At 43.6% G+C, this 26,252-nt stretch overlaps 2 protein-coding genes across 6 annotated transcripts in view; one reads left to right on the forward strand and one right to left on the reverse strand.

The window, feature by feature from the left end:
• IFT46 (intraflagellar transport 46) overlaps window positions 1-18,674 on the reverse strand; it is a 128,269-nt gene extending 109,595 nt beyond the window's left edge. For 2 of the 5 annotated variants that reach the window (XM_085645847.1, XM_085645846.1), the window contains exons 1-3: window positions 18,633-18,668; window positions 4,330-4,426; window positions 1,278-1,351 (exon numbers count right to left, since the gene is read on the reverse strand). In XM_085645847.1, the coding sequence (XP_085501973.1) occupies window positions 1,278-1,319 (42 nt within the window). In that variant the 5' untranslated portion in view covers window positions 1,320-1,351; window positions 4,330-4,426; window positions 18,633-18,668. Of the gene's footprint in view, window positions 1-1,277; window positions 1,352-4,329; window positions 4,427-18,396; window positions 18,511-18,560 lie in introns of those variants that run through there. The other 3 variants (XM_085645844.1, XM_085645843.1, XM_085645845.1) reach the window with 3 other exon arrangements.
• A 130-nt stretch (window positions 18,675-18,804) lies between these two features.
• LOC146861513 (uncharacterized) overlaps window positions 18,805-26,252 on the forward strand; it is a 75,562-nt gene continuing 68,114 nt past the window's right edge. Inside the window, exon 1 of the mRNA XM_085646447.1 lies at window positions 18,805-18,902. Coding sequence (XP_085502573.1) covers window positions 18,809-18,902 — 94 coding nt within the window. The 5' untranslated portion in view covers window positions 18,805-18,808. The remainder of the gene's footprint in view (window positions 18,903-26,252) is intronic.

Genomic DNA, 26,252 nt, shown 5'->3' on the forward strand with positions numbered 1-26,252 from the left:
GAAGTGGCTGTAAATGGAACGGATATTGTTGCTGAAGAACAAAGATTATTGCAGAGGTCCTGCAAGGGGGTGATTGAGTTGGAGGAGGCCGCTTGAGAGGTGAAATCCTTCACTATAGCAGAGATTTCTTTGCTTCTGTTGGTGCCGGCATCGATGCAGTCTGCTTGATCGCCACGCTTGGTTGTCTGGATCATTTGGTGGTAGTGCCAGTGATTTTGATGTGTCTCTATTTGCATTGTCCTGGCTCATTCTACATTTGCGCTCTAGTTGTTTGCAGTGGCTTTTCATCAGTCTGAGTTACTTGATGTGCCAACCAGCTTGGAGTCCAGATCTTGTTGTATTGCTGTGTTTGAGGATGGACAGACAGTCAGCGTAGAAGATGATCCAATTGTTGAAATTCTTGATGGCTTTGAGGAGGGTGTTGCTGTGTTCGCTTCAATGATATTTAAGAGCAGGGTTCCAGTTCTTGCAAGTCATGCTGCTACAGTTTTGGCAGGCTGGTCTGGTGGTGGCGAGTATGCGTTGGACTAGGACGGGGATGCTGAAATTGATGAGTACATGGTCTGTCCAGGAGACTATGTGGGCTCTTCGACTTGGCTGTTGTATGAAAAAATGGTACAAATAGGGACAAGGTGGTGTCTGGCAGTGTGGGTAGGTCTCTTTACTCATTGGGTCCAAACTCAGGCTTCAAGGACTTCAATGAGTGATTTTGAGTTGGGCTCAGCGTGGTCTTCCAGGTGGAAGTTCAGGTGTTCACATAGGATGTAATTACTAGCACTGGTGGCTAGTGGTACGGCAAAGTCTGTGATTGTGTCAGAGAACATGGTGTGTGATCTGTAGATGAGAATGCTACTTGGGATGAGGTTGGCTGTGAGATACATAATAACTGTGATATACAGTTTGTGTGTACATTCCAAAAAACAAACAAAAGATCATTAGTAACTTTAGCCTGCGATAGGCTACAGTGTTAAAAAATAATATATATAGATATAGATATAGATACACACACACACACCATAAAAGTGTTTACACATGGGTAGGGCTATTCCAGTGCTTGACATCAATGAAACCCTACAATGCAGACATTTTCATTTCAAGACCCTTCCCCCCGTCATGTCTAGCTACTGTTTAATTATTGTGAACAAAAAAACCACATGTAATAAAACACGTATACCTAACAAGTTAGGCTTCAGTGTGGTTCTTCCTGGCCCAAGGTTCACAAAATCCTACTGTCTTGAAAGCTAACTTATCACATTTCTCTTAACTCATAACGTTACCTTATGGGATAACTCATCATAATCGTCACTGCTGTCGGCCATGACTTTCTGTTGGGGGATATTGGTTCTGGGGACTGTTGAGAGCAACAAGAAAAAAGCATACATTTAACAACAAACAAAAACAAAAATCACAAATAAGTCACTCACTCATACTCCTTTATATTAACCCTGGTGAAGTCAATTGCTCCACAAAACAACAGGTTTCATCTGGCAGCGGTTCAAACAATTAGGCAAAACATTAGGGTTCAAACTGTTGCCTAAATGCAAAAGGGTCAAGGCGTGGCATGACGAGATGGTAAAGAGGGTGTGGCACCTGCTGAGTGACCTTGAAAGATTAGTACTCCGATTCCTTTGTCTTGCAACTGCATGTGGTGCTGACACACAGATTGCCCCAGAAAGGTGACAACAACCAGGCTGATTGCAATCTACACAGACTGGTCTACTTCATATGCATTGCAACAACATGCATCACAGCTTTATCGTCACTTTCTGAGTGCAATTGTGTTCAATCTGTCCCTCTGGAATCATTTGACTGTTTTCTTATTAGCAGTCTTAGCTGGAGAAAGCTAGATGCATCGCCCTTTCCCTACAAATACATATCATTGTTGCATTAGTAGGATTTGCTGCACCACTTCACAGCAGCAAAAGTGCTAGCTTCATGTCTTTCTCCTTTCCCCTTCCTCTGTGCTCAATAGCTGAGAGGCACACAGTATCAACTCCAGGAAATGATGAAGTGCATAAACATCTCTACAACAAATGTTTGTACACATGAGAATGGATGTATTGACTTCATTCAGGCTAAAACAGCCACTTGCGTTCTCCTTAATATATTTTCAAAATTAGGTGATGTACACCTCCTTTGAAAGTGAGCAGCCTAGCCAGTTAACCTTGAACAATACTGGCCTAAAGGCGGTTAGCACCACTCTAGAAGGGATATGAAAAGTCCAAAGCTGGTTTAGACTGTGAATAAATGATCTTCATTTGGATATTGATTTCATTGAGTAAGTTGACACAAGTGTCTCAAAAAGAGCCCGACAAGTATTTTGCTCGGTCTTAAAGTACCTAGGAGCTTTTATTTAAAATGAATAAAGTTTTAGCAACATAGGTCACTGCTGCAAAAATATCACGATCATGAAGGACCGTCAACTACATTTCTAGAGTGCTATGTCACTACTGGACAAAGGCCTAAATATAAACCAGCCTAGGGATGCTACCTCTGTCTTCCTACCATTCCTACTTATTTATTGCTTTCAAATGAAAGCTTGAGCCAGTCTCACTAGTTTGTCCTCTCTGATAACATGGGAGCCTTCATGACTTCTTTAAACTGAAACAGTGGTTTAGCATCACCCTTCTCTCGAAATCTGAACATCCATCCGATCACCACAGAATAACAAATATTTTGTGTTCATGTGGTTGATTTCTGCAGACTATTCTTTATCATTTAACGTCTTTTTTATCAGATTAATTATAGTCTCCATTACCAGGCCTCGAAAAATCCACTCGCAATGTTGAGTGAGATTTTTATCAGGTCGAGCTATTTTTAGCATTTACTCGACCTTACTGGCAAATTAATTTGAACTGGAAGGAGCAGGTGTTCTGTTTATTCAGAAAGTGAGGAGCAAAGAAGAGGCCTTTGAATCTTGTTTTTCTCTTGACACATTTGCTGGTTGGTTCAAGGACAGAGGTCAAATGTCAGTACCTGGAAAATATTTTTTACTTTTCTTTATCTTATTATAGTTAGTGTTTTTGTCAAGTGAGTTATCTGACACTAATTGTGAAACAAAAGGCTGTAAAATGTAAGGTTTATTTTCTAACACTATGTAAACAGTTTGTAAATGAATAGTACAGTTATTTAAAAATATATCAGGAATTATGAAAGAACTTTTTTTGTAATTCAGAAGTGTGATGTAAACAAAGATTTACATAGGAGCAAAATAAATCACAGCACTTTTACTTGGTGATGTGCCAATGACAAATATTTGCCGAAACTCGATTTCCAGACATTGTACAGAATATAGTTTTAAAACCACATGTTAGTGGGGGGGGGAAATCTGTGGTCATTTCAATGTAAAACCAGCTGATTTCAAATGACAGTGTGCTGCTATCGCATGCTTTAGTTATGTATTTATTAAAAGAGATAGCTTTTAAACATGAGTTTAGGAACATTTTTGCCCCTGCACTGATGACAATGCGGTTAAAGAACTGAGGCGCAAGTCAGCAGTCATGTGTATCCTATATGTGGCAAGATTTGTATTATATGTGGAGCAAACGTTAGGTAAATGAAACCAAACAAGAGTTTTCTGTACAGCAGACATGCTGAACTCACGTATTTGAAGGGGCTCTCATATGTGATAAAGAAGAAAATAGCGTCTCAGTGAATCAAAATATTTTCCCAGGATCGCACAATTAGAAATCAGTTTATGGGTCAAGAACTGTATAATTAGGTGGAGTACATTTTTTAAGTCACTAGACCTGCATTTCTAGTAACATTTTTAGGATTTTTTGAGGCCTGATTACCCAAGACATTGATTTATTTTAGTCACCCGCCATTCTCAACACTGCTGACACCTCTTGGGTTTTCCATTCAGATGTCATCTTCTCATTACAATGGAAGAGCCCCCAAACTATTTTGTTAACCATTCATAATATCAGTGGTACTCTGTCGAGTGGTTCTTCAAACTCTGCTTTCATTACTTTGCATAGCAACTCACAATCCTCTTTTCGGTATTTGTTTTGAACATTGAGGGAGCAATCCTCAATTAAGTGTACAACTATTGGTCTGCTGTGATTGCATAGATGCCATAGAAGGTCTCATTTCACTTATTTTGCTGACCAAATTTAGAAACCGGACTATTGCATCATCAGAGGTTTTTCAATGTAGGTCATCGCTTTTAAATTCTATGACCTGAGGTCTGTGCAACATGAGGAGAGTGAGAGTGAATGAGAGAGAGAGAGGTGTGTGGGTGTGATTTTACACAGAAACAAATATATAGATTAAAATTACAGTGCTTTCAATAAAATTGCTACAACATGCCCATTTCAAAATATTTACCTTGCTGTCGTGGCGTTGGGGTATAGATGCTTGCCACTTCTTCTGAATCGTTTATCTCAAGGCTCTCATCGTAGGGCTGGTTTTCAATTAGTTTTGTCTAGATAGTAAGATTAACAGTTAAATGATCTAAAAAAGCTAAGAGTGTATTAATGCAGTTCCACCTTCCCTGTGGAAATGTCACTTGCATGACATTCAGCATTCAAACATGACATTTTCACGTCACCTGCAACCGGAACAGGAAAACATCGAAAGTGGAGCAGTTATGCTCATGGATCACCTGCTTCAATAGACCTGGACTATTATATTAGAGGAACACTCATTGTCTGAAGTTGGTGGTGAGCCTTAATACCTCTCCTGGCTTTACCACAAATTCTCTCCTTATATCAAACTGTGTCCTCATCTGTACCCTAATTTTTTTCCATCACCGGGACCACAAGTTAATGTAATCTCTACCCATTACCTTTGCTCTTTGCAACAGAAGCTCAATGTCTCAACATTTCTCCCCACCATCATCCAGTCCATGATCTATACTTTATCTCACCTTTGTCTACATCTGCCCCACTAATCCCAACTGTCGCTGCTCACCATCACTCCTTCATTGCGGTGTGCTGTGCCACAACTCATTCCACTTCTGGAACACCAAGGTCACAACTGTTCAACTACTGAAGGAGCCAGACACCAATGTCAGTCCTTATCTGTGCCAATTACACTCAGGTTTGCATGGAATCCTATTCCATGATTGCAAGCACTTCTTTCTTAGCAGGGGCAATCAATAAACTGAGATGATAAAAGAGGACTCAGGCCTTAGGTATTGCAGTCATTCCATGTAAAAGAAACCAACCCACCCTACACTACAGGTCCAGTTTTCCTCATCTTTCCTTGAAAGGTGCCGTGTCACCACCTCAGCCCCACTTGCTCGTTCAGTGATATTTGTCCTTACTAGAAAAGAAGCATCATTACCAGGTCACAAAAAATGTTAATTCTTCTGCGTTCTGAAAGCAATGCAAACAGTCAGGCAAAAGCTTTCAGCAGTATTACGCAATTATCTCTCACAAGCACCCAGGTTGTCCCCTTCTCACACATGGTTCCCACCCCAATTATCCTTAGTGCCTCTCTGCTGCAAACACTCTCAAAAACCCCCATTCTCCATGAGCTGTCAGAAACCCTGGTGCTTTCATCATAGCTCTCAGTAGACCAATGTCCTAAGTGTTATTATTAAACTGAGCTCCAATCATTCTCATCCACCCGTGTTATAATATATCTTATTAATGCCATGCTTGAATCGCATTCAGTTACCCCAATAATCTAATAATTTACAATAACTCCAATGCTCTAATCTCTCCCAGTAACCCCATGTTATTATCATCCCAATAACCCCATGCCAAAATTGCTCCCCTGTTACCCGACATACTTTCATCTCTCCCAGTAACCCCATGCTCTTATCACTTAGAAACCCTAATGCACTATGTCTGTCTTCCTACATCTCAAAGGCAATGGGCACGACTATCAACTGAGAAGACTTGTAGGCGAAACAGAATAGCCCCCAAGTCTCACACACCAAACTCTTGATTCTTTAATGCTGACATATTTACCTAATAAAGGTACATTATTATTCATTCCACCCACTGCGAAGCTTCACAAAGTGGAATGAGATTTTGTATTGGAAGGCTTGGAAATCTTGTAAAGTCACCCCGAATTATTGAAAAGTGATAGGTTGCCATATTAATGCCAAGTGTATGCCCTTTAAATGCCAAATAGTAATGTTTTAATCACAGTTTGTAAGAGCAGATTCTAGGACATCTGACAACAGAACATACCCCGGCACATTCCGTGTAGAAGTATTGTCCCGCGATTAAATCTCCGCTAAGTTTGTAAATCCTGTCCCGATCCTTCACATACCTTTCTTGCTTATCTTTTATTGCCGCTCTTCAGAGCTCTTTTTAAAAAGCAGCCTCATGTGGAAGATCTCCTAGCACGCAGCCCCTGCCCCTTCCTTCAAATATTTCTCCACCTGCAACCACAACGCTGTTTATAATTGCAGTGCAGTACAAGTGGCCAAATGTTTGGCGCAACGGAGTGCATGGCAGGAAGGCAACATACTGTAAGCACTCAATCAAATCCATCTATGTACTTCATGCCCTAACTGCTCTCAGTAACTTCCTGCCTTGGAGCCTCTCAGTAAGCACCTAATCTTGTCACTCCGAGCATGTTTTCCTCTAATCACTCAGTAACTGCACACTTTAACATACATGCCATCACTTGGAAGAGAAAAGAGGGCGATTTGGAAAATAATTTGCAGGAAAATATTTTATCCATGTACTTGCATTGAAGTGGGGGCAATTTTTGGTCAGTGAAAAGAAAAAAAGCAATTTTTAGATTAAAAATTGAGAATTTTTCACCAGTCAGGTATGGTGACATGTATGCTAGACGTTTTTGAACCACTGAAGGCTCGAACCAGAGATCTGCCTCTAGCTTAGTTCAAGGTCTCTTGAACCCTCGAGCCCAAAACAAATCAAACTTTTATGTGGCTCATGCCTGCCACCTACGCTCTAATCTCATGCTCCAAGAATTAAAGACAAAGCAATAAAATTTGATGTAAAACAGGAGAGAGAAAGTGGTACCCATCTAGTGGCTGAATTGCACAATGTGAAACCAGAAAACCTGGGATTCATCCAGATTCCATCCTGCTTGACCGGATTGTTAGATCTCATTTCATTGTACTTCCTTTTGCAATATGGCCACGCCTGAGAGCACCTTGAAATACGAGATTCAGGAATGAACTGTACAAAAACCGCTTACGTTGAACTTAATATTAACTATAATGTTGCTCCATGTATAATAAGAATCTAGGCTACATATGAATGCACATGACTAATGACTTGCTTCTTAGTTCACTACTAGAACTGTTTGAAGAGCGGTGGTGTGGGGCATGACATTTTAAAAACTCCACTTTTGATAAATGCCTCTGAATGCAGCAATATAATCTGATGAACCAAGGTGAAATGCTTTTACGCTTGAAAGAATGACACTTTTTTGACTTTTGAAGAGACTTTATCCTATGTTTACATAATGTTTGATGCACAATTTACATGCCAAAATTTTCTTGGCTTGTCTTGGACAAGTCAGGTCCTTGCCTTGGCTCTACTCTGTTAAGTTTGTTAGCTCACCCATCTCTAATATATGCTTCTGATCACTCTTAGTAACTAACTCTCAGGCTCTTAGTAACTCCAGTGCTAATTACTCTCTGTCACTCAAATATATTTCAATACCTGACAACAACCTGAATGCTCTAATTGATCTCCACAACAGTGATGCTCTGAACTCTCTTTGTAACACTATGGTCTAATTGCGTTTACTAACCTCTGTTCTGAACATCTCTCAGAAGAAGGTTTATTTTGTGTGACATTCAGTACCCCTTAACCATCAATTGGTCTCTTAACCCCAATGCACAAATTGCTCTTAGTAGCCCCCAAGTTCTAACTGATAAGAGTAACTCACATAATCGAATCTCGCCCAGGACTGAATTGCCCTAGGCAAGCCACATGCTCTAATCGCTTACAGTAACCCCCTTTTTATTTTAAGAGTTTTGTAGAGAAACTACACCATGAGATATGATTGGCAGACCTACGGGCCTGAGTTAGAGGTTGGAATACTATGTCACAAATGTGGAGGATGCCTCATCCACAGTATTACATGTGCTTTATAGCCTATGGCATTTGTAATATGGCGGATGGGATACTCCGTCATGTTGTTACAGAGAAGCCTGTCCTGGACAGAGAAGCCTGTCCGCCAAGCTCTAAAAAGGGCCCCCAAGTATCACATTTAAAATAACAGTGGCATTAAGAACAAACAGTAGAATATAAGAATTTATTGGGGAAATCAGATACAACAGTATATTAGAATCTACTCCAGGAAGATTTATGATACATTTTCTAAAACAAAAAAAAATAGACAAAGAAGAATAGACTAAATTCTTAAATTCACTGGTTGTATGTTTCAAAATGCTGTTACAGCAACAGTGACAGGTTTATTTTGTTTAAGAAGTGCTAAATCTCGGATCTTCAGGGCATAGTACATTTAAGATCCAAAGTTCTCTGTGCTCCTAAGATGATAAGCAATTAGCTGGGCGAGTGGCATTATGCGCATTGCAGCACATTCTGAATTTTATCTTAGTTTTGACTGGAAGCCAGTGCAGATCTCTCAATACTTGTGAATGTAATTGCATTTTATGTATATGAGAATAGATGCCACTTTGCCATTTCAGCACATAACATGAATAGAACCCTGCTAGTATGGCATTTCCAAAGACTAGCTGGTAAATGTGAAGAATGTGAAATGGAGCTCTTTAAGGGGTAGGCAAAAATGTGTGTTTGATTTAGTGAGGGAATGGCGGCGGAACTTGGCAGGTTTTCGTTACTGTGTTTATTTGAGGTACGCAAGAATATGGTGTCAACAGTAACACCCAAAGATTTACTGCGGTAGGGGCAGAAATGCCTTGTTATGGATCAAACGTATTTATTTTTTGTGGGAGAGTGATAAGAAGCTCAATTTTCTGGACTAGGGAGATTTGTTCAGATATCCATCGAAGCTGAAAGGGAACAATGACCTCTGTAGGTTTGGACAAACAGAATATGTCCAGCAAGTACATTATGACCAGGGACACTGAAATTATGAGATTCTGATGCTACTGCATTTTCCACATAATAATGGATTTGCCATATTTGCCACTTAATCGATCATATATTGATTAGTCTAAAGATTTTAACAAAAAAGAAAACACTTCTGACTCAAACGGATTAAAAGTTGCTAAAAACTCAGGACGTTCCTGAAGAAGAATCTTGAGCCCCAGTTAGATCAGCTGAGTGCCGACATACACCATTGGCATACTCTCCCATTGTCTCGAATGGGCAGAGCAGCCCTTTTTAAAATTATGGCCCTGCTGCGTCTTTTATAGGCCATCCAAAATTCCCCCTGTCCAGTTCCACCGGCCGTTTTTAAAAAGATTGCACAGGAAGTTAGAACACTTCTGTGGCAGGGGGCTCTCCTAGAATAGTGCTCATTAAACTACAAAAGGGAGTGTATGATGTAGGGCTAGCGGTCCCGGATATTAGACTCTATTACTGACCCTCGGAGTTGCTTGTCATAAATGACTGGGTGAATACAGATGTACACGAACCGGCCTATAGAGTAGATAGAGCCAGTATGCCCGGTGGAAAACTGCGAACCACTTTTGTATGCCCGGAATGGCCGACACACACTGGTATGGTGGTGGGGTGCTGAAGAGAGGCAAATAGATTTCTGGGCTGGGCAGGGAAATTGACTAGTCGGACCCCATTGTGGTTCAGCGACACATTGAAAGAAGTAGCTGCCCTCGCGGGCATTAGAGGGTGGAAACTGATAGGAATCCAGCACCTGGGCGACATGTGGAGCAGTGAGGCTCCTATCGCCTTTGAGGATTTACGAAAGGAATATAATCTCAATCAGTCACAGTGATATCACTACCTAAGACTGATACACGCCCTGCTGCAACACATTCAACATGGTACCCCCGTCCCAGATCACTCGCCACTGGAAGATAGACTATTACTAGACCCCATCCCTGGGAAAGCGACATCCACGATATATCGTACATTAATGAACAACGTACCAGACCCCCTGGTTACCGTGCATGCGTCATGGACCTTGGGAGCATGGATGATGAAGATTGGCTAGAGGCCATACAAAGCCCAAGAGAAATTGCAATCTGGACAAGATTTAGACTGGTGCAACTTGAGATCCTGCACTGTACCTACTACTCACGCACACACTTGTATAAGTGAGGTAAAGCACACATAGCGCTTTGGGTTAGGGGTTGCCAATGGGAGGGGACTTTCTTTCATATCCTATGGGATTGCCAGGAGATTGCCTGATTTTGGCAGGTCAGAGGGGTAATGTCTAGGGTATCGGGAGTGACGTTCCCAATGGACGCTAAATGGCTCCTCCTGATCTGATGATTAAGGGGGACCTTGACTGGCCTAGGCACATGGGAGTATGGCTAGCCTTAGCAGTGAGGATTGCTAAAAGGAAGGAGGTGGGGAGCGTCTTCACCACTGTTGCTGAGAGAGTGGGATATGGATCTGGACTGGTGCCAACGAGCAGAGGAAACAGTGTACAAAAGTAGGGGTTGAGTTAAAAAGTGGGAGAAAATATGGCAATCATGGCGCCAATATAGAGGAATGTTGGTGGAGGAGTAGGACGCATAGGCCAAGTTACGATACAAGAGCGGAGGGAGGCGGTCGTAAGGGGTAATCCGCCTTTGGATGTTGTTGGTCAACCTGTGTCTTTAAAGGTAGTGCAGGCATATGACTACCGGCCTATCCCCCATGTAATAGTGGTGATGTCAGAGCTGTACCACTGTATGTGACTAATGTAAAGCATGGTCTTTTTGTTTGAGCAATGCTAATAAAACTCTAATTGCTGCACAGCGGAAGGTCCTTTGCAAAGGTTGACTGCTCACTTTTTAGTTGATGATTGCTGTATTTGGTTGTAGAAATGGCACTAATGAAATTAAACCTTTTCCCAGACAGTGCTATCATATGTAATATGACAACATAATTAATACTATCAGTCCTCCCCTGATGCAGAATTCCACTGGCTGTGACTATGACCAAAACACATGATGTCTACATATGGCACAAGCATAACTTGCAAAGCTCTAATCTTTTCACTAATTCAGATTGGCTGTAAGTGCTTCCAATAACTCCAATTCTCTAGTCACTACATTCCAGGACAAGATCTGAAATCTCTTGGTCATACACTGGTGCTCTTTAGAATACACTATTGTAACTTTTCCTTGACTGGTCTCCCCCAAACCAATTTCATCCCCTGAAATCGATCCTACACAGGGAACCAGGGCACGAGTCGGAGGTACACGCGGGTGGACGGTGTCCGCCCACTATTTTCACAGGGTGGATGCTGTCCACCCTGCCAAGAAATTGGGCCCCTCTAACAAATAGGCTAAATTCATCCCGGTGTTATCTGCAAACACCGGGACTAATTCAGCAGCACCTGCACATTGTTGTCTGCTTTCGATCACAACAATGTGCAGGCGGGGACAGATTATGCATGCCTGCAAGAATGTCCAATGTGTTGGTCTTTCCCTGTATTTACACAAAATAAATGTAATTTATAAAGTGCTTACTACCCCTGAGGGGGGGTTTAAATAATTTAAGTACCACTATTTTTTCTTGTAAAGCACTATGGGTAGAGGAAATCAGGAGGGTTTGCGTGTATACTCGAAATGTGCTCCAATGTACTCATGCTAGACCTGCTAAACATATGTGAGGGCTCAAGATCTGATGCCACTTCCTGTGATGTCACGCGCCGTGATGTTATGCACTGTGATGACACTTGCATTCTGATTAACTTGGTTAGTCCAACAACTTCTTTTTTTAGGACTTGTGCACTGATCATACACTTTGCAGCACACTTTGTCTGTGGGGCCAAAAGGAATGAAAACATCACAACTATGCTGGCACCTCTCCACTGATTAGTGCCCATTGAAGCCAGGGATATTTACAAGACTGCTTGCATCACCCATAAGGCTCTACACAAATCCACTCCTTGTTACATGGCAGACAAACTCAACCTATCGGGAGATTCTAAACCATGGCGAAACACTGGAGCATTGAAGCTAGAACCCCCGACCTTTAAAAAGGACCAACTCTTGGCACAATTCTTCTTGGGTGGCGCAACCAGAATTCGGAACTCATTTACCTCCAAATCTACGTGTTACCTACCACCTTGCTGGCGATCTTCAAAACTGAACTGAAAGCCTGCCTCCTTCAACAATATTTTAGCTAAGACACTGCAGCTAATTCTATGTCAGGACCGGAGGCTCCGATTAGGCTTCTTAATTTTCTTTACTGAAAATTCTCAGCAGCCAATCATGTAAAGTAAAACAAATAAATACACTACAATACCCATAAACACCAGTGGGTATCACGTGACAACCATAGAGAAGACCCCTATATAAGGCATACAAGAGAATACCATATCCTCTTTCTTTGCTGCTCCGCAGCCAGTTAAGTGCATTACTTCCTTATTTTACGTTCATTGCGCTGTGTTAATCTGGGATTTGATGCGCTTGCTCTTCATTGTTACAAGATTGGTTCATTTGCATTTACTACGCGCTCCTTCGTTTTCTTGTTGTATTATGCCTTAACGCCTTTGGTGTGCCGTCGGCTTTCCTGGTTACTGACGCGCGCTCTTACCGCTTGTTTGTTTGGCTTTCTGGCGATTTGGGAGCGTGTTTCGCCTCCCGGACCGGGCGCTGTGCGCCCGCGTTCACTATTGTGGAGCGGGAGACGGAGGTGGGGACGCGCGTCCTTCAGACGCGTAGTCTTCTTTCTGGTGCAATTCTCGGGCCGTACCGTGCATGTGCGGCGGCCATTTTGAATCCGAATTCGGTGATTTCTACCGTTTTTCAAATGGTTTTCGGATGCTCACAGAGCGCAGGGGCAGCGCTGACAGTGCCCTTCACCCACCAATTGTTGCCAGACCTCCCGTTGACGCTCAGGCTTTATATATTTATGTGCCTTGGGCTGTATACTGACGCATAGGCTCTGCCTAGAGTGGGTTCATAGGCAAGTTCTCCCTCCACATTCAAACAGTTACAGTGCACAGTGTATTCATACATACTTGTACTGCTGTGGCTTGCTTGGGGTTCTCCACTCCTCCTTATGACGTCACTGTCTGTCCCTCGCTACTTCAGGGTCTCCTCTTTTTGCGCAGACAGTGGTTATTTGCTCCGTACTTATCCTCTGGTGGGTATATCTGTCACTACTCCAGTGACATAATGTCTGAATAATATTATGAAGAGGATTATTATGAAGACGACCCATCGGAGTCATTCGAGCACGAGCTCGTCGAGGCTCTTGATGCAGGAGTCCAGCACTCTGTCAATAAAGCCATGGTAAAGGCTTTTGAGCCTTTAAAGCGCCATCTGTGTAATTATGCCCTACAACAGGGTTGGCTTCCTGGGTCTACGTCACGTTCTATTGCAGGCAAAAGTTCTAAGAATCCGCATTCTTCGGATTTTGCCAAATTGGCTAAAAACCTTTCCACTGACCACTCTTATGGTTGTTCTTCCAAGGACGCTCCTTCTAGTTCGCCCCTCAGAGATGATGGAAATTCCTCCTCTGATGTGCCCTCTGAGCTGGAGGCTTCTCTTCCCCCAGCTAAGAAAAAATGCAAGGAACGTTTTGTCGATGCTCCCACCCATCCACATTTACTTACCTTTGAGCCCACTGCAATTGTCCATCCAAACTCCTCGTCTTGGCTCCCCTCTACGGAGGTTGCTGAGTATGTGCAGTCCCACCTACGTCAAGCTTTTCCACAGGATGTCCGTGCGCGCTTGCGTTCCGAATGCCCCAGACCTGATTTGGCGGACAAGGTCGCGGACACTCCGGAAGTGGACCCCTCTATGCTCACCTATTTAAAGAAATATACCAAGGATCCCAAAAAGGGAATCGAACGGGCATGGCGGTCCTGCCAAGATAAATTGCTCGATTTGACTGGTCCCCTTACCAAAATTTTAGATTTAGGATTCAAGTCTAAGGCTTCAGGACAAATTATTGATCCTAACGACCTGATAGGCTGGGCTCAACGAGCCATCTGTCAGTTAGGCAATGCCATTTGTGCCATGTCCTGTGAGCGCCGCCGCTCTATTCTGTTGAAACTTGACCCAAAGTTGGCGGAATTGTCTACCTCTGAGGCTGGTCCTTTGGCACAAGGTCTCCTTTTTGGACAGCCATTTTTAAAAGAACTAACTAAGTTTGTCGCAACATTCAGCGGCCTTGACAAGGCACAGGGTTCACTAAAGCGGGCTTTTCGCCCGGTTTTTGGCCGGGCCGGACGACATCGGGGGCGGTCGTTCGGCCGCGGTTATCAACAAGGCGCCCAGCGGGGATATAATACCACCCGTGGCAAATTTCAAGACTCTTCCTCCTCCTCCTTCTATCCAACGCGTGATTCCCGCAACAACAACCGGAGAGGTCGTTATGGAGGCAACCAGGGAGGTCAACGTGATGCCTCAACCTCAGGTGAGCCTGGTTCCTTTTTCCGAAATTCAAATGGGGGGCAGAATCCATTTTTCTCCACAATTGGCAAAAAATCTCGCAGGATGCATGGATCCTGGAATCAGTACTGGGTTACAAAATAGAGTTTTTTCATTCCCCCTCTCAGGCTCTCCCTCCTCACCCAATGATTTTTCCCTTCAAGATCAAGAGTTCATTTCCAGCGAAATCGAGTCTCTTCTTCAAAAAGGGGCCATAGAGCGGACGGCTCGCCATCCTCAGGGTTTCGTCAGCAATGTTGTCCTCGTTCAGAAGAAGGGGGGTGGATCCAGGCTGGTTTTAAATCTCGAAGAGTTCAATGGATGGGTTGTATATCGTCACTTCAAGATGGAGGGAATCCATCTTCTCTGCGATCTTCTTCAAGAAGGGGACTGGATGGTCCGCTTGGATCTAAAAGATGCCTATCTGTCAGTGCCCATTTACAGACCTCATCGTCGTTTTCTTCAATTCCAATGGCAGGGGATTTGGTACGAGTACAAAGTCCTTCCTTTCGGCCTCTCGTCATCACCCTCGTGCTTCACGAAACTTCTGAGGCCTGTAGTCGAGCTTCTTCGAGCCCGGGGGGTTCGCCTCATCATTTATTTGGACGATATTCTCATCATGCGTCGGAGTCCTCCTCTAGTCATGGAACATCTTGCTTGGACGGTAGATCTGTTGCAGAATCTAGGCTTCTTGATCAACCCGCAGAAATCGGTATTGATTCCGTCTCAGTCGGTCAAGTTCCTGGGCTTTCTTGTAGACTCCCTTACTTGTCAACTCCTCTTGCCCAATCAGAAGATCAGATCAATCAAGAGAGAGTGGAGGTTGATTTTGCACAAGCAGATTGTGTCCTTGAGATCTGTAGCCCGGATCGTCGGCTTGTTAGCCTCCTCTATCCAAGAGATCTTCCCAGGTCCCCTTCATTATCGGGCGCTTCAAAGGCTGAAGATCCGACATCTCCAGAAAGGTCTCCGATATTCCGACCAGATTCCTCTCTCGGAGGAGGCGCGGTGGGAGATGTTGTGGTGGCTAGGACACATGGAGTCATGGAATGGTCGAGCCCTCTTCGGCACCACTCCAGAGGTGGATATCGAATCCGATGCCAGTCGTTGGGGTTGGGGAGCCCATTGCGGTCCGGTGTCCACGGGCGGCCGGTGGTCTCCGGAAGAATTAAATCTCCACATAAATTGCCTGGAACTTCTGGCGGGTTCCTTTGCAATTCACTGCCTTTCTCCTTGTCAGACGAATTGTTGCATTCTTCTCCGCATGGACAATGTGTCAGCGGTTCGTTATGTGAACAAGTTGGGCGGGACTCGGTCCCGACTTCTGGCGGAGATTGCCAAGGACTTTTGGTACTTTTGCCTTCAAAACAAACTGTTTGTGGTGGCGGAGTATCTCCCCGGGTGCAGCACCAAGTTGCCGATTGGAATTCCCGACATCTGCGGGATTTCAGCGATTGGAGGCTTCATCCTCGAGTGTTCCGGTTGTTGATACACACATGGGGTCCTTGTCAGATCGATCTTTTTGCCTCCCGACTCAACACGCAACTTCCAGCATTCTTCAGCTGGCGTCCCGACCCGGAGGCTCTTGCAACGGATGCTTTTCTTCAGGTGTGGCCTCCGTCTCTCTGTTATGCGTTTCCTCCGTTTGTAATGATTCCCAGGGTCTTGGCCCGAACCAAATGTTATCAGTCGGAGTTGATTCTAGTCACTCCTCTTTGGCGGGCTCAGCCGTGGTTCCCAGTACTTCTGGAAATGTTATGTGCGGTTCCCCTTCTTCTTCCCCTTCGGTGGAATCTGTTGCTAGACCCTTTCAAGTCCCCTCACCCAATGGTAACATCCGGCCAACTCTTGCTGGTCGCGTGGCGAATTTCGGGGATCGCTGGAAAGTCCCAGGCCTTTCGTGAGACGCTGCCCGATTTATCAGTGAAGCTTGGTCACCCAACACACACAGGCGTTATGCCACAGCCTGGAAACGATGGTGTGATTGGTGCTCTCAACGGGAGGTGGATCTCACTTCGGCGGATGTCTCCATGGTAGTGAATTTTCTTGCATCCCTTGCTGCTTCCGGCCTCGCCTATCGCACTGTCAATAATTTCCGGTCAGCCATTTCTGCGGGTCATGAACCAATTGATGGCAAACCGATTGGTGAACACCCTTTATTTGGTAAACTGCTCAGGGGTATTCGGTTGGTGACTCCACCTTCCTCTAAGTATTCAGAGCTTTGGGATGTTTCCATTGTCTTACGTTTCTTGGACGCCTGGCCAGATAATCAGTTTCTGTCTCGCAAACAACTTTCTGCTAAGTTAACTATGCTGATTTGTCTAGTTTCCTGCAAGCGAGTGTCCGATATCCGCGCTCTTGACCTAGAGTGTCGTAGATTTTCTCCGGAGGGTGTCACTTTCTTGATCACCAGACGCACTAAATGTAACATCTCCTCTGTCACCTATCCCATGTTTACTGATAATCCTAAAATATGTGTGGTACAATGTATCCGGGATTATGAGGTAAGTACTGCAGGTTTTCGCCAAGATATGGGGGGTCAGTTGTTGATAGCTTTACAGAAACCTTTTTACCCAGTGACCCCAGCTACCCTAGCAAGATGGGTGCGTTGGCTCATGGGTGAAGCTGGTATTGATGTTTCAAGATTTGGTGCTCATTCTGCTTGTGGTGCTATGGCATCTAAAGCCTTTTCTGTAGGTGTCAGTTTGTTGGACATTATGAATGCAGCTGATTGGTCATCTGATTCTACATTTAAAACTTTTTATTATAAACCAATTGTAAATATTGCATCTGTTGTGGTGGCGCATCTTTGAACAAGCATAATCGGAGCCTCCGGTCCTGACATAGAATTCAAAATTTGCGAACATACGTGACAAGAATTTTCAATTCTATTAAGGACAAGGAGGCGAGGATTATCCCACCCTTGATTCTGTATTATATTATATTTCTGCTTTTATGCTGTATATATTGCATTCTATGCTCCTGCTGTCTTCTACCCTTCCCCCTTGTTATTATGTGTCCCTCTTACTGGGAGTGTGGTATTACAGCTTGTCTTTCCATTTCAGGTTCTGATCTCAAATAAGTTGCTACTCTTCCTCCCTTATGGATTTGTTTTACATCTCTTCATGAGAAGCTGTTCCATTGAAGCTGCCTTCAAGTCTCGTTCCTGCGCGTTGGCTGATGGATTTCCTTCCATGCTTGGTTCTACCTTTTCAGCTGTTTCCGGACGTCACCATGTGTTTTGATTATTCTTGGACTTAACTGTTTATTTTTCCTGCAAAGAAAGAGGATATGGTATTCTCTTGTATGCCTTATATAGGGGTCTTCTCTATGGTTGTCACATGATACCCACTGGTGTTTATGGGTATTGTAGTGTATTTATTTGTTTTACTTTACATGATTGGATGCTGAGAATTTTCAGTAAAGAAAATTGAGAAGCATAATCCTCGCCTCTGTGTCCTTAATAGAATTGAAAATTCTTGTCACGTATGTTCGCAAATTTTGAATTCTTTCCAGTAGTAACATGTTCAGTGACCTGTTAACACAGAACTACATTACCTCCGTTTCAATAGGCACTTGGAACCTATTCACGGTTGTATATACCTCTTGTACAATTAGGTTTTTTCTGCAATGATCTTGCACTTCTTGACCTTATGTAACTATATTTGGTCTTATTAAACCCACTGCAACTATACATCTTACGACATATGTCTGCTGTAAATCGCTCTAGCATCTTTGGTTAATGTCCGCGCTATGTGAGAAGGCATAAATAAATACAATACCAGTAACGCTGTCCACGAATCATTCTCTGATTGTACACAGTCACTCTCCAATTCACACTGTCTTCCATGGCTTTACAACTGGGATCAGACGTCCTTAACATCCATTCGTCCGCACTGATCCACAGGCTCGAGCATACCCAACATTCCATACACTAAGTACCGCCTCCCAAACTTCGACAACTACGGTACCATGGTCGGGGGTTCTTCCTTGCCGATGTCTATCGCCTTGGTTCAACCCGCTCCCCCCGCGTCTCTGGATCTTTGGCTCTACCTAGGCAGTACAGACACGAAAACCCTCACTGTCCCCACACTCGGTAGATCCAATGCCGCCCCTCCTCCGCCGGTCTTATTACCTGCAGCCCCTCCTCTGCCTCTTCCATCTCCTACACTGATTGTAAAGACCAAAACAGTCGAGGAATCTTTACCTCGTAAGGCCACCGTCCGATCCCCGAGCTCTGTATATAATTACCATGGCAACGACCCTGCTCAGTAACAAGCCTCGCGAGATACTCGACAGCCATCTTGGAGCGGGGACTCGTATGGACACATTTCAAAGCCGAAATGAAAGGACGGTCCTAGTAAGAGGAAACCTGACCCCAAAATGGCCGTTGACCTCTGCTACATGGCTAGTGATAGGAAACATTTTGCAGCCCTAACGTTTTCTTCGTCGTCCGTTAGTTCAAGAACCCGCGAAGGTGTGTTTTTGTTGTATACCTTATATATTGAGCTCAGTCTGCCTATTAGGTGTATATGCTATCTCTAGCAATCTTCCATACTCATGCCTGTTCACCGTTGTATTCCTATTGGTCAGTTTCTGTACCACGTCATTTAGAATACTCACCCCCGGCCCCTACTTATCTCGCGTCTCTGTCGACGTCGTCATTCCTCCACCAGCTGTGGCCTTGCAGTCACCCCTATTGTCAGCTGACTGCGGGCCTTTATATATTTATTTATATATATATATATAAATAAATACGTGTCAGTGCCCATGACGAGATAGTCTCGTCATGGAGCGCGGTTGCGCTGTGCCCATGACGAGACTAACTCGTCATGAACCCCGCCCGCTAATGAAACGCCCGGCACAGGGCGTGGAAAGGGCAGGGCACTCAAGGGGTTAAAAGCATACCTTTCTATGTTATGATTCCGGACAACCACGACACTTCAGTTTTGTTGCGATGCAGCCTAGTGTATAGCAATGCGCGTCCCTGTCGGGTTTTGTAAACATTTTTGAAGAGCGTTGAGAGGTGTCTCGGGTTCTGAACCGCTGTGGTTTCCCCATGATGTCCAATTTTCCATTATCCTGCTCGGAGTCATAATAACACGTGTGTTGGTAGTGGCTGACAGTTTCACCTCACGTTTTTTGTTTTTTCATTATATAGCTCTCTTTTCTAAATGGGCCCGTCTTGAAAGCTATTCACTGAAAAAAAGGTTAAAGTGACATTATAGTTAAAAAATGAAATAATGTTTTACTTAAAAAAAACTTTGGGGATTTAATTAAAAAACAAAACAAAGGTTAAAGGGCCGTGCCAGTAAGATAAAAATGTCAATGAAAACAACATTTTTCATGACAAATACACTGAAATCCATGAGTTATAGTTGTACTGTATTGTATTGTATTTATAAGGCGCTTACTACCCATGACGAGGCGTCAAATCTCTTTTTCTACGAGTAGCATGCTACTCTGGAACCCATAAAGAATTAGTGGTGAATTAGTATTGTGAAATATGAAAGTAATTTTAGTGATAGATATGTTAGTCAATTATTTGGATTGAGAAGGATAGTGGAGGAATAGAAGAGGGAAAAGGTTTGCATTTATATAGCGCTTGCTACTCCTGATGAGGTGTTGAAGCTCTTTTACGGCAAGTAGCACACTACTCCGGAACCCATAAAAGAGTAGTGTGAATAAGTATAGGGAAATATGAAAGTAATTTGAGTGGTGGATATGTTAGTTATTTTGATTAAGTCTAGAATTTATTTTTAATTTTGAGTTTATAGCCCTAGTAGGGGGTTTGGGGTGCATAAAGGGGAGGTGGAGGGGATTTAGTATAGGGCAGTATGAAATTAATTGGAGTGGTGGACATGTCATTCTGTTTTTAGGATGGAAAAGGAATAGTGGAGGGATAGAAGAGGGAAGGAGGGATAGAAGAGGAAAGGGTCTAGAATCTTTTTTTATTTTATTTCATAGCAGTTGGAGTGGGCTTGGGATGAGTAAAAGGGAGGTGGAGGTAAATAGTCAGAGGTTAGGTTTAGAAAGGCTGGTTTTGGAGATCTGAATAGGATAAGAGGTATGACATGATGCAAGGAGGGATAGAGAAGGGAGGAGTTTAGAAAGGGTTATTTTGGGGATCATAGTAGTGGTATGGGGTTTGGGATGAATGAGAGACTGGAGGAAGTGGATATATTGATAGAGGTATAGGGTGAGAAATAGGATAGTGCTTTGGAAAGAGTAGTAGAGTGAGGCTTGAGATGAGTTAGAGAGTTGAGGTAAAGGATATATTGAGAGTGGTATAAGGTGAGAAATAGGGTAGTGCATTGGAAATGCTTAATTAAAAGGAAAGTAATAAATATATAGATACATAAGTACATGGAAGGTATAGATATACATAAGGAAGGTAGTATATGCAGATTAAAGATGCATTAAAAAAACTCCAGCTTTCAAGTGTTGTACTTTTTTTTGTTGAAAAGTCAGTAGTGAAGCAATTGTAGATAAATAGTTATGATAAAAGATTTACCTATTTATGCAGTCACTTATATACATGTTAAAAACAGAGAATAATGTAACTATCAGTATTATGTACATTTGTTAAGCAGAACTACGAAATATCTATATTTTTAAAAACATAATTATTATACACATTCATACAAAGCAATACACGTATATAGGTATATATCTATAGTCCAAATAAATGCTCATATGCAGAGGGAATATGCTGTATATTTCTGTTTGCGTATTGTGGTTATGTGGGGAAGAGACAATTCTTTAGTAGTTTTCTGAAGATAAGGTGGTTAGCTGTGAATTTGATGTTTGAGGGTAAAGAGTTTCATAGTTTGGCTGCTTGAACAGAGAAGGATGTGCCACCCATTTTTTAGGTCTCGCCTAGCGTTGCTCCGCACATGCGCAGCTCGCTCGGCGAGATTTATTGCAGATGAGTAGTTTGTGAAAAGGGCTTGAAGCCCCGCCCCTTATTCCCATTGGCTCACGTCACCGTTTATGTTAAACGGTGGGCTGCCATTGGAAATAAGGTTTCTAGGGTGCCTCCTTTTGGCTTTTTTGCCCGGCCCATCCGGACTGGATCGCCTGCATTACGGCTGTCGTGACGAAGTTTTTTATCAGAAGCTGTGTCACGCTGCCTTGCACGCGCCAGTCCGGCTCTCTGATTGGGCCGGACAAAAAAGGAGACATGGCACCGCGTGTTTATTTTTGCATCTCGCTTTCACTTTAAGAAAGCGCGATGCAAAAATAAACAGCGGATGCCTGGCGAGTGCTTGTTTTATTTGATAGCGGCCACGGCATGCAGCACTCCCTCCTTCCTCCCCGCTTTGAAAAAAACACTGGTGCCCGTTTAACAACACGGGCACCTGTATAAACAACATGGGTGCCCGCTTTCATAAACAATACGAAGCACAATAGTGCATTTTCTTTGCTGCCGGCATGCAAGTTCCGCCTCATGTTTCCCCGTTGCTCGACTTTTTTGGCGCTCACAGTCACAGGATCTCTGCTTTCATACTTTCCCGCTCTCCGCATGCCGCCATACCCCAAGCGCCCTCGGCAGGATGACGGTAAAACACCCATCATTTGTATGTGTGTCTCTATGCGGTGCCTGTTTGCGGTGTGTGTGCGGTGCCTATCTGAGGTGTCTGTGTATGCAGTGTGTGTATGCAGTGCCTGTCTGCGGTGTGTTTGTGTGTGCACGCGTGGTGTATCTTCTGTGTGTGAGCAGTCACAGGATCTCTGCTTCCATACTTCCTCGCTCTCCGCATGCCGCCGTTCCCCAAGCGCCCTCGGCAGGATGACGGTAAAACACCCATCATTTGTATGTGTGTGTGAGGTGTCTGTCTGCGGTGTGTGTGTGTGTCTATGCGGTACCTATTTGCGGTGCCTATCTGCGGTGTCTGTGTATGCAGTGTGTGTATGCAGTGCCTGTCTGTGGTGTGTATAAACAACACTTGGGCCCGCTTTCATAAACAATACGAAGCGCAATAGTGCATTTTTTTTTGTTGCTGCCGGCGTGCAAGTTCCGCCTCATGTTTCCCCGCTGCTTGACTTTTTTGGCACTCACAGTCACAGGATCTCTGCTTCCATACTTCCCTGCATGCCGCCATACCCCAAGCACCCTCGGCAGGACGATGGTAAAACGCCCATCATTTTTATGTATGTCTCTATACGGTGCCTGTTTGCGCTGTGCGTGTGGTGCCTATCTTCGGTGTCTGTGTATGCCGTGTGTGTCTGCAGTGTGTTTGTGTGTGCACACGTGGTGTGTCCTTTGGGTGTGAGCAGTCAAAGGATCTCTGCTTCCATATTTCCCCGCTCTCCGCATGCCGCCACACCCCAAGCGCCCTCAGCAGGACGATGGTAAAACACCCATCATTTGTATGTGTGTGTGTGCGGTGTCTGTCTGCAGTGTGTGTGTGTCTCTATGCGGTGCCTGTTTGCAGTGTGTGTGTGGTGCCTATCTGCGGTGTCTGTGTATGCAGTGTGTGTATGCAGTGCCTGTCTGCGGTGTGTGTCTGTTTGCAGTGGCTGTCTGCAGTGTGTTTGTGTGCACGCGTGGTGTGTCTTCTGTGTGTCAGCTGTGTGTGTGTATGTGTACATGCTCAAATTTGCACTGTCAAAGTACTTTAAGTAATGCCTGTTTTTTTTCTGCAACGAAACACACGCTCCCCACAAGCACCTGTGTAGGCTGGTGTTTGCATATTGGAAAATAAGGGTGCCATAATCCAGCATAGTGCAAAGATAATGCGACTCGAGGTGCCCCGTAATTCATTGAGACGGCTCCAGCCCCAGTAGGTGTGTACTTCGCATAGTATTTTGTCAATGAACCCCATTTTTACTAAAATTGAACTCGGCGGTAGAGATGCACAACAACGGATACTGATTACAGTTCAGGCATTTGAGGGCAGAGCGTTGTGGTCAATGAGAGACACTACATTGTAGTAGGAGTCAAACTGACTAGTCTATTAGTAATGTAAGCTTTTTTTTTTTAAAACTCTTAAGTCCACAATTTACACCGTGTCTCATCGCTGAAAAAATTGCCAACTTTAAGGGTATTTCATTATTTATCGACCCATGAAGGTTGAAGGTTTTGTAACTCTTCCAGAATTCAAACTGTAGTCTATAAAAGTGGCTCATATATATAATAATGTCAACAGTTCGCACAATACAGACGAGCATTTCATTAGACCCCTGAGGTGTCTGTCACGAGCGCTGACCCCAGTAGAGTTCCAACTGTTTCGCATGCAGACACATATTATTTTCATAGACTCGTCTCATTCTTGGGCCCTTAGAGCCAAGCCGCAACCCTGGCTTGGATCGTCACGTCAATTCTTGGCCTCCCAACCTCTGTTAAATGCCCATTGTGGTTGGTGGCGGCAATGTCATGTCTTGGGCCAGAGGCGCAACTAGAGACAAATTTCGGGGGGGGGCTAATTCTTTCAGCAATAGGCAGAGTGGAGATGCAGGGCCTCTAAGAAGGGGTAACAAGCATTGGCATAGCCAATAGGTCTTGCCTTTGGGACCAAGGATATTGTGCTGCATAACGAAATACTTATAAGGTCCCAAAAGCGAGACCTACTGGCTATGCCAATGCTTGTTTTTTCTTGTACGTTGGGATTTTGAGGCGAGGTTCCTTTGTTGAATGTGTTTGGTGACTATTCCTGATGAAGAGCGGCTCTGTTCCATGTATTGCTTTGTGTGTGATACAAAGCAGCTTGAACGTGGATCTTCAGGCAGCTAGTAACCAATGCAGGGCTTTCAAGGCATGGGAGATGTAATCATGTGGCTTTATATGTCAGAGTAGTATAGCAGCTGAGTTCTGAATCCCTTGTAGCCTTTTCATAGTCTTTAAAGGTGATCCATGGTAGAGGCTATTGGCATAATCAAGTTTGGAGAGAACAAGAGAGATGGCAGCCTGGAACTTGTGTGGAAATCCCAGATGGGGTAAGATGTGTTGCAGGGTTTTTATAATAACAAAGCTTGATCTTGCTAATTTATACACTTGGACATTTATTGATAGCTTGGAGTCCATGGTCATTCTGAGGATTAATACTTTCTTCGATACTTTAGGCTGTGTTCCCAGATCATCAGGTCAGGCGGCGAGGGGAGTCATAATTTTTCCAATTATCTCAAGTACCTATAACTTGTGCCCTAAAGTAACAAAATCATGCCCACTGGAGCTGAACATCAATAATCAACTGAACCTCAATAATTAAGGCACCCCAAAATGACCTCTGATGATTCGGCTCCAAGTTTTCTATTGATCTAGCAGCAGGAGACACCACCTTTCACTACATCAATCTCTTTCAATTAGCAGCTTAACCCAAATAGTAACTGGGACCACTCATTGATGAAGTTCCAGACCAATAATAGTTTTAAAGACTTATTACAGAGATCGTAAGATAGGCAATATGGAAATTTGCAGAAAATGCCATATAGCCCAGACACAGAACCCAAACTCAGACTATTAATAACCCCTATTTAGGCAGGTAGATCTCTAAAGCTTCTAAGTGTCAAACTCATGTAGAGTACTGACAACATTCGAAAGAAAGGAGAAAAGTCTTATATAAATTTGACAGTCTCAGGAGGGAAATAAGAAGTCACCCTGAACTCCCCAAAACAGGTTTTTATACACATTGTATGCATAATATTTAGTAAAACTGCAGATTCAGTATGGCATGATTATGGTTAGCTCACACTGGGCAAAACAAAAGCAGAAACGTCATTATAATGTCCTTTAACACTAATCCATTTCCTATGGTAAAATGATTCTTCCATTCCCATTACCCTTTGTTTTTTTCAGTGAATTTCTAGGTATTTGTTTAACGTAAAGTAAGATTTAATTAGCCTCCCTAACTATGCCAACCCATTGGCACACACGTGCCTCTTCTTAAACATCCGACTCCTTGCGGGAATCCAGCCCTATGTTGTGGGGTTGGGCTCATAGCCAGGTCCTGCACCCTAAAGGTCATGGGCAGCCAACACTGCCATGTGCACATCGGGGTGTTCGGCCAGGCCCTGCAGCTAATCCCCCGCAGGGCTTGGCTGCCTGCTCAGCCCAACCCCCTTACAGGCAGCCAACAGCCAATACGCCTTTTAAATTTGTCAGGGGGTCATCACTATTGTAATAAAATAATAAGGAAGTCTTAGTATTTAACATTGCAACAAATAGATTATTCTGTATGACACTATTTCCATGTATAATCGAAAGAGCTTGATCCAGGGAAATGGACACAAATGTGTGATGACATGAGCCACATAACACACGTTTGTATACTTATTGTGTGGTGCTGTTTCCTATTGAGTAATATAGCTTCATTGGCTTGTGGTACTATTAATGCTGGGTGCATGCAGTCCAATGCACCATTCATATTATGAAACCCCCCAATTGCAGAACCTTTAACAGTAACAACGACTGTCCGTGGATCCTGTGGAAATGTATTATATTGTGATTCCAAATGTAGCAAGGCTGGTAATTCTTGCTTCACCACATTTCAAAATATGCATCGTACCATAGCATGCACAATGCCCCCTGGTCCCTTAAATGTATTTGTAGCAAAAAATGCAGCACTGGAAGTAATTTCAATAGAGGTAGTATAGCAGTCATTATGCCTACATTAACTTCCAGTGCATTTACCATTGCATTAATCAAGTCCAGTATAAAACCCACATCCAGACTATATGTTGTGAGAACGATGCTGTGGTCATATTGAAAGGATTACGCATGTATGTCCTGATTAGTCTCGACTGTCCCTCTCTGCAATGTTTGATCGCTGAGCTGCTTCCTCCTCCTTTTGGCTTACAATCATCAGTTGAACTTGGATTCGTGTTG

Source organism: Triturus cristatus, chromosome 3_1, assembly GCF_964204655.1.
Source record: "Triturus cristatus chromosome 3_1, aTriCri1.1, whole genome shotgun sequence".
Classification (NCBI taxonomy): Eukaryota; Metazoa; Chordata; class Amphibia; order Caudata; family Salamandridae; genus Triturus; species Triturus cristatus.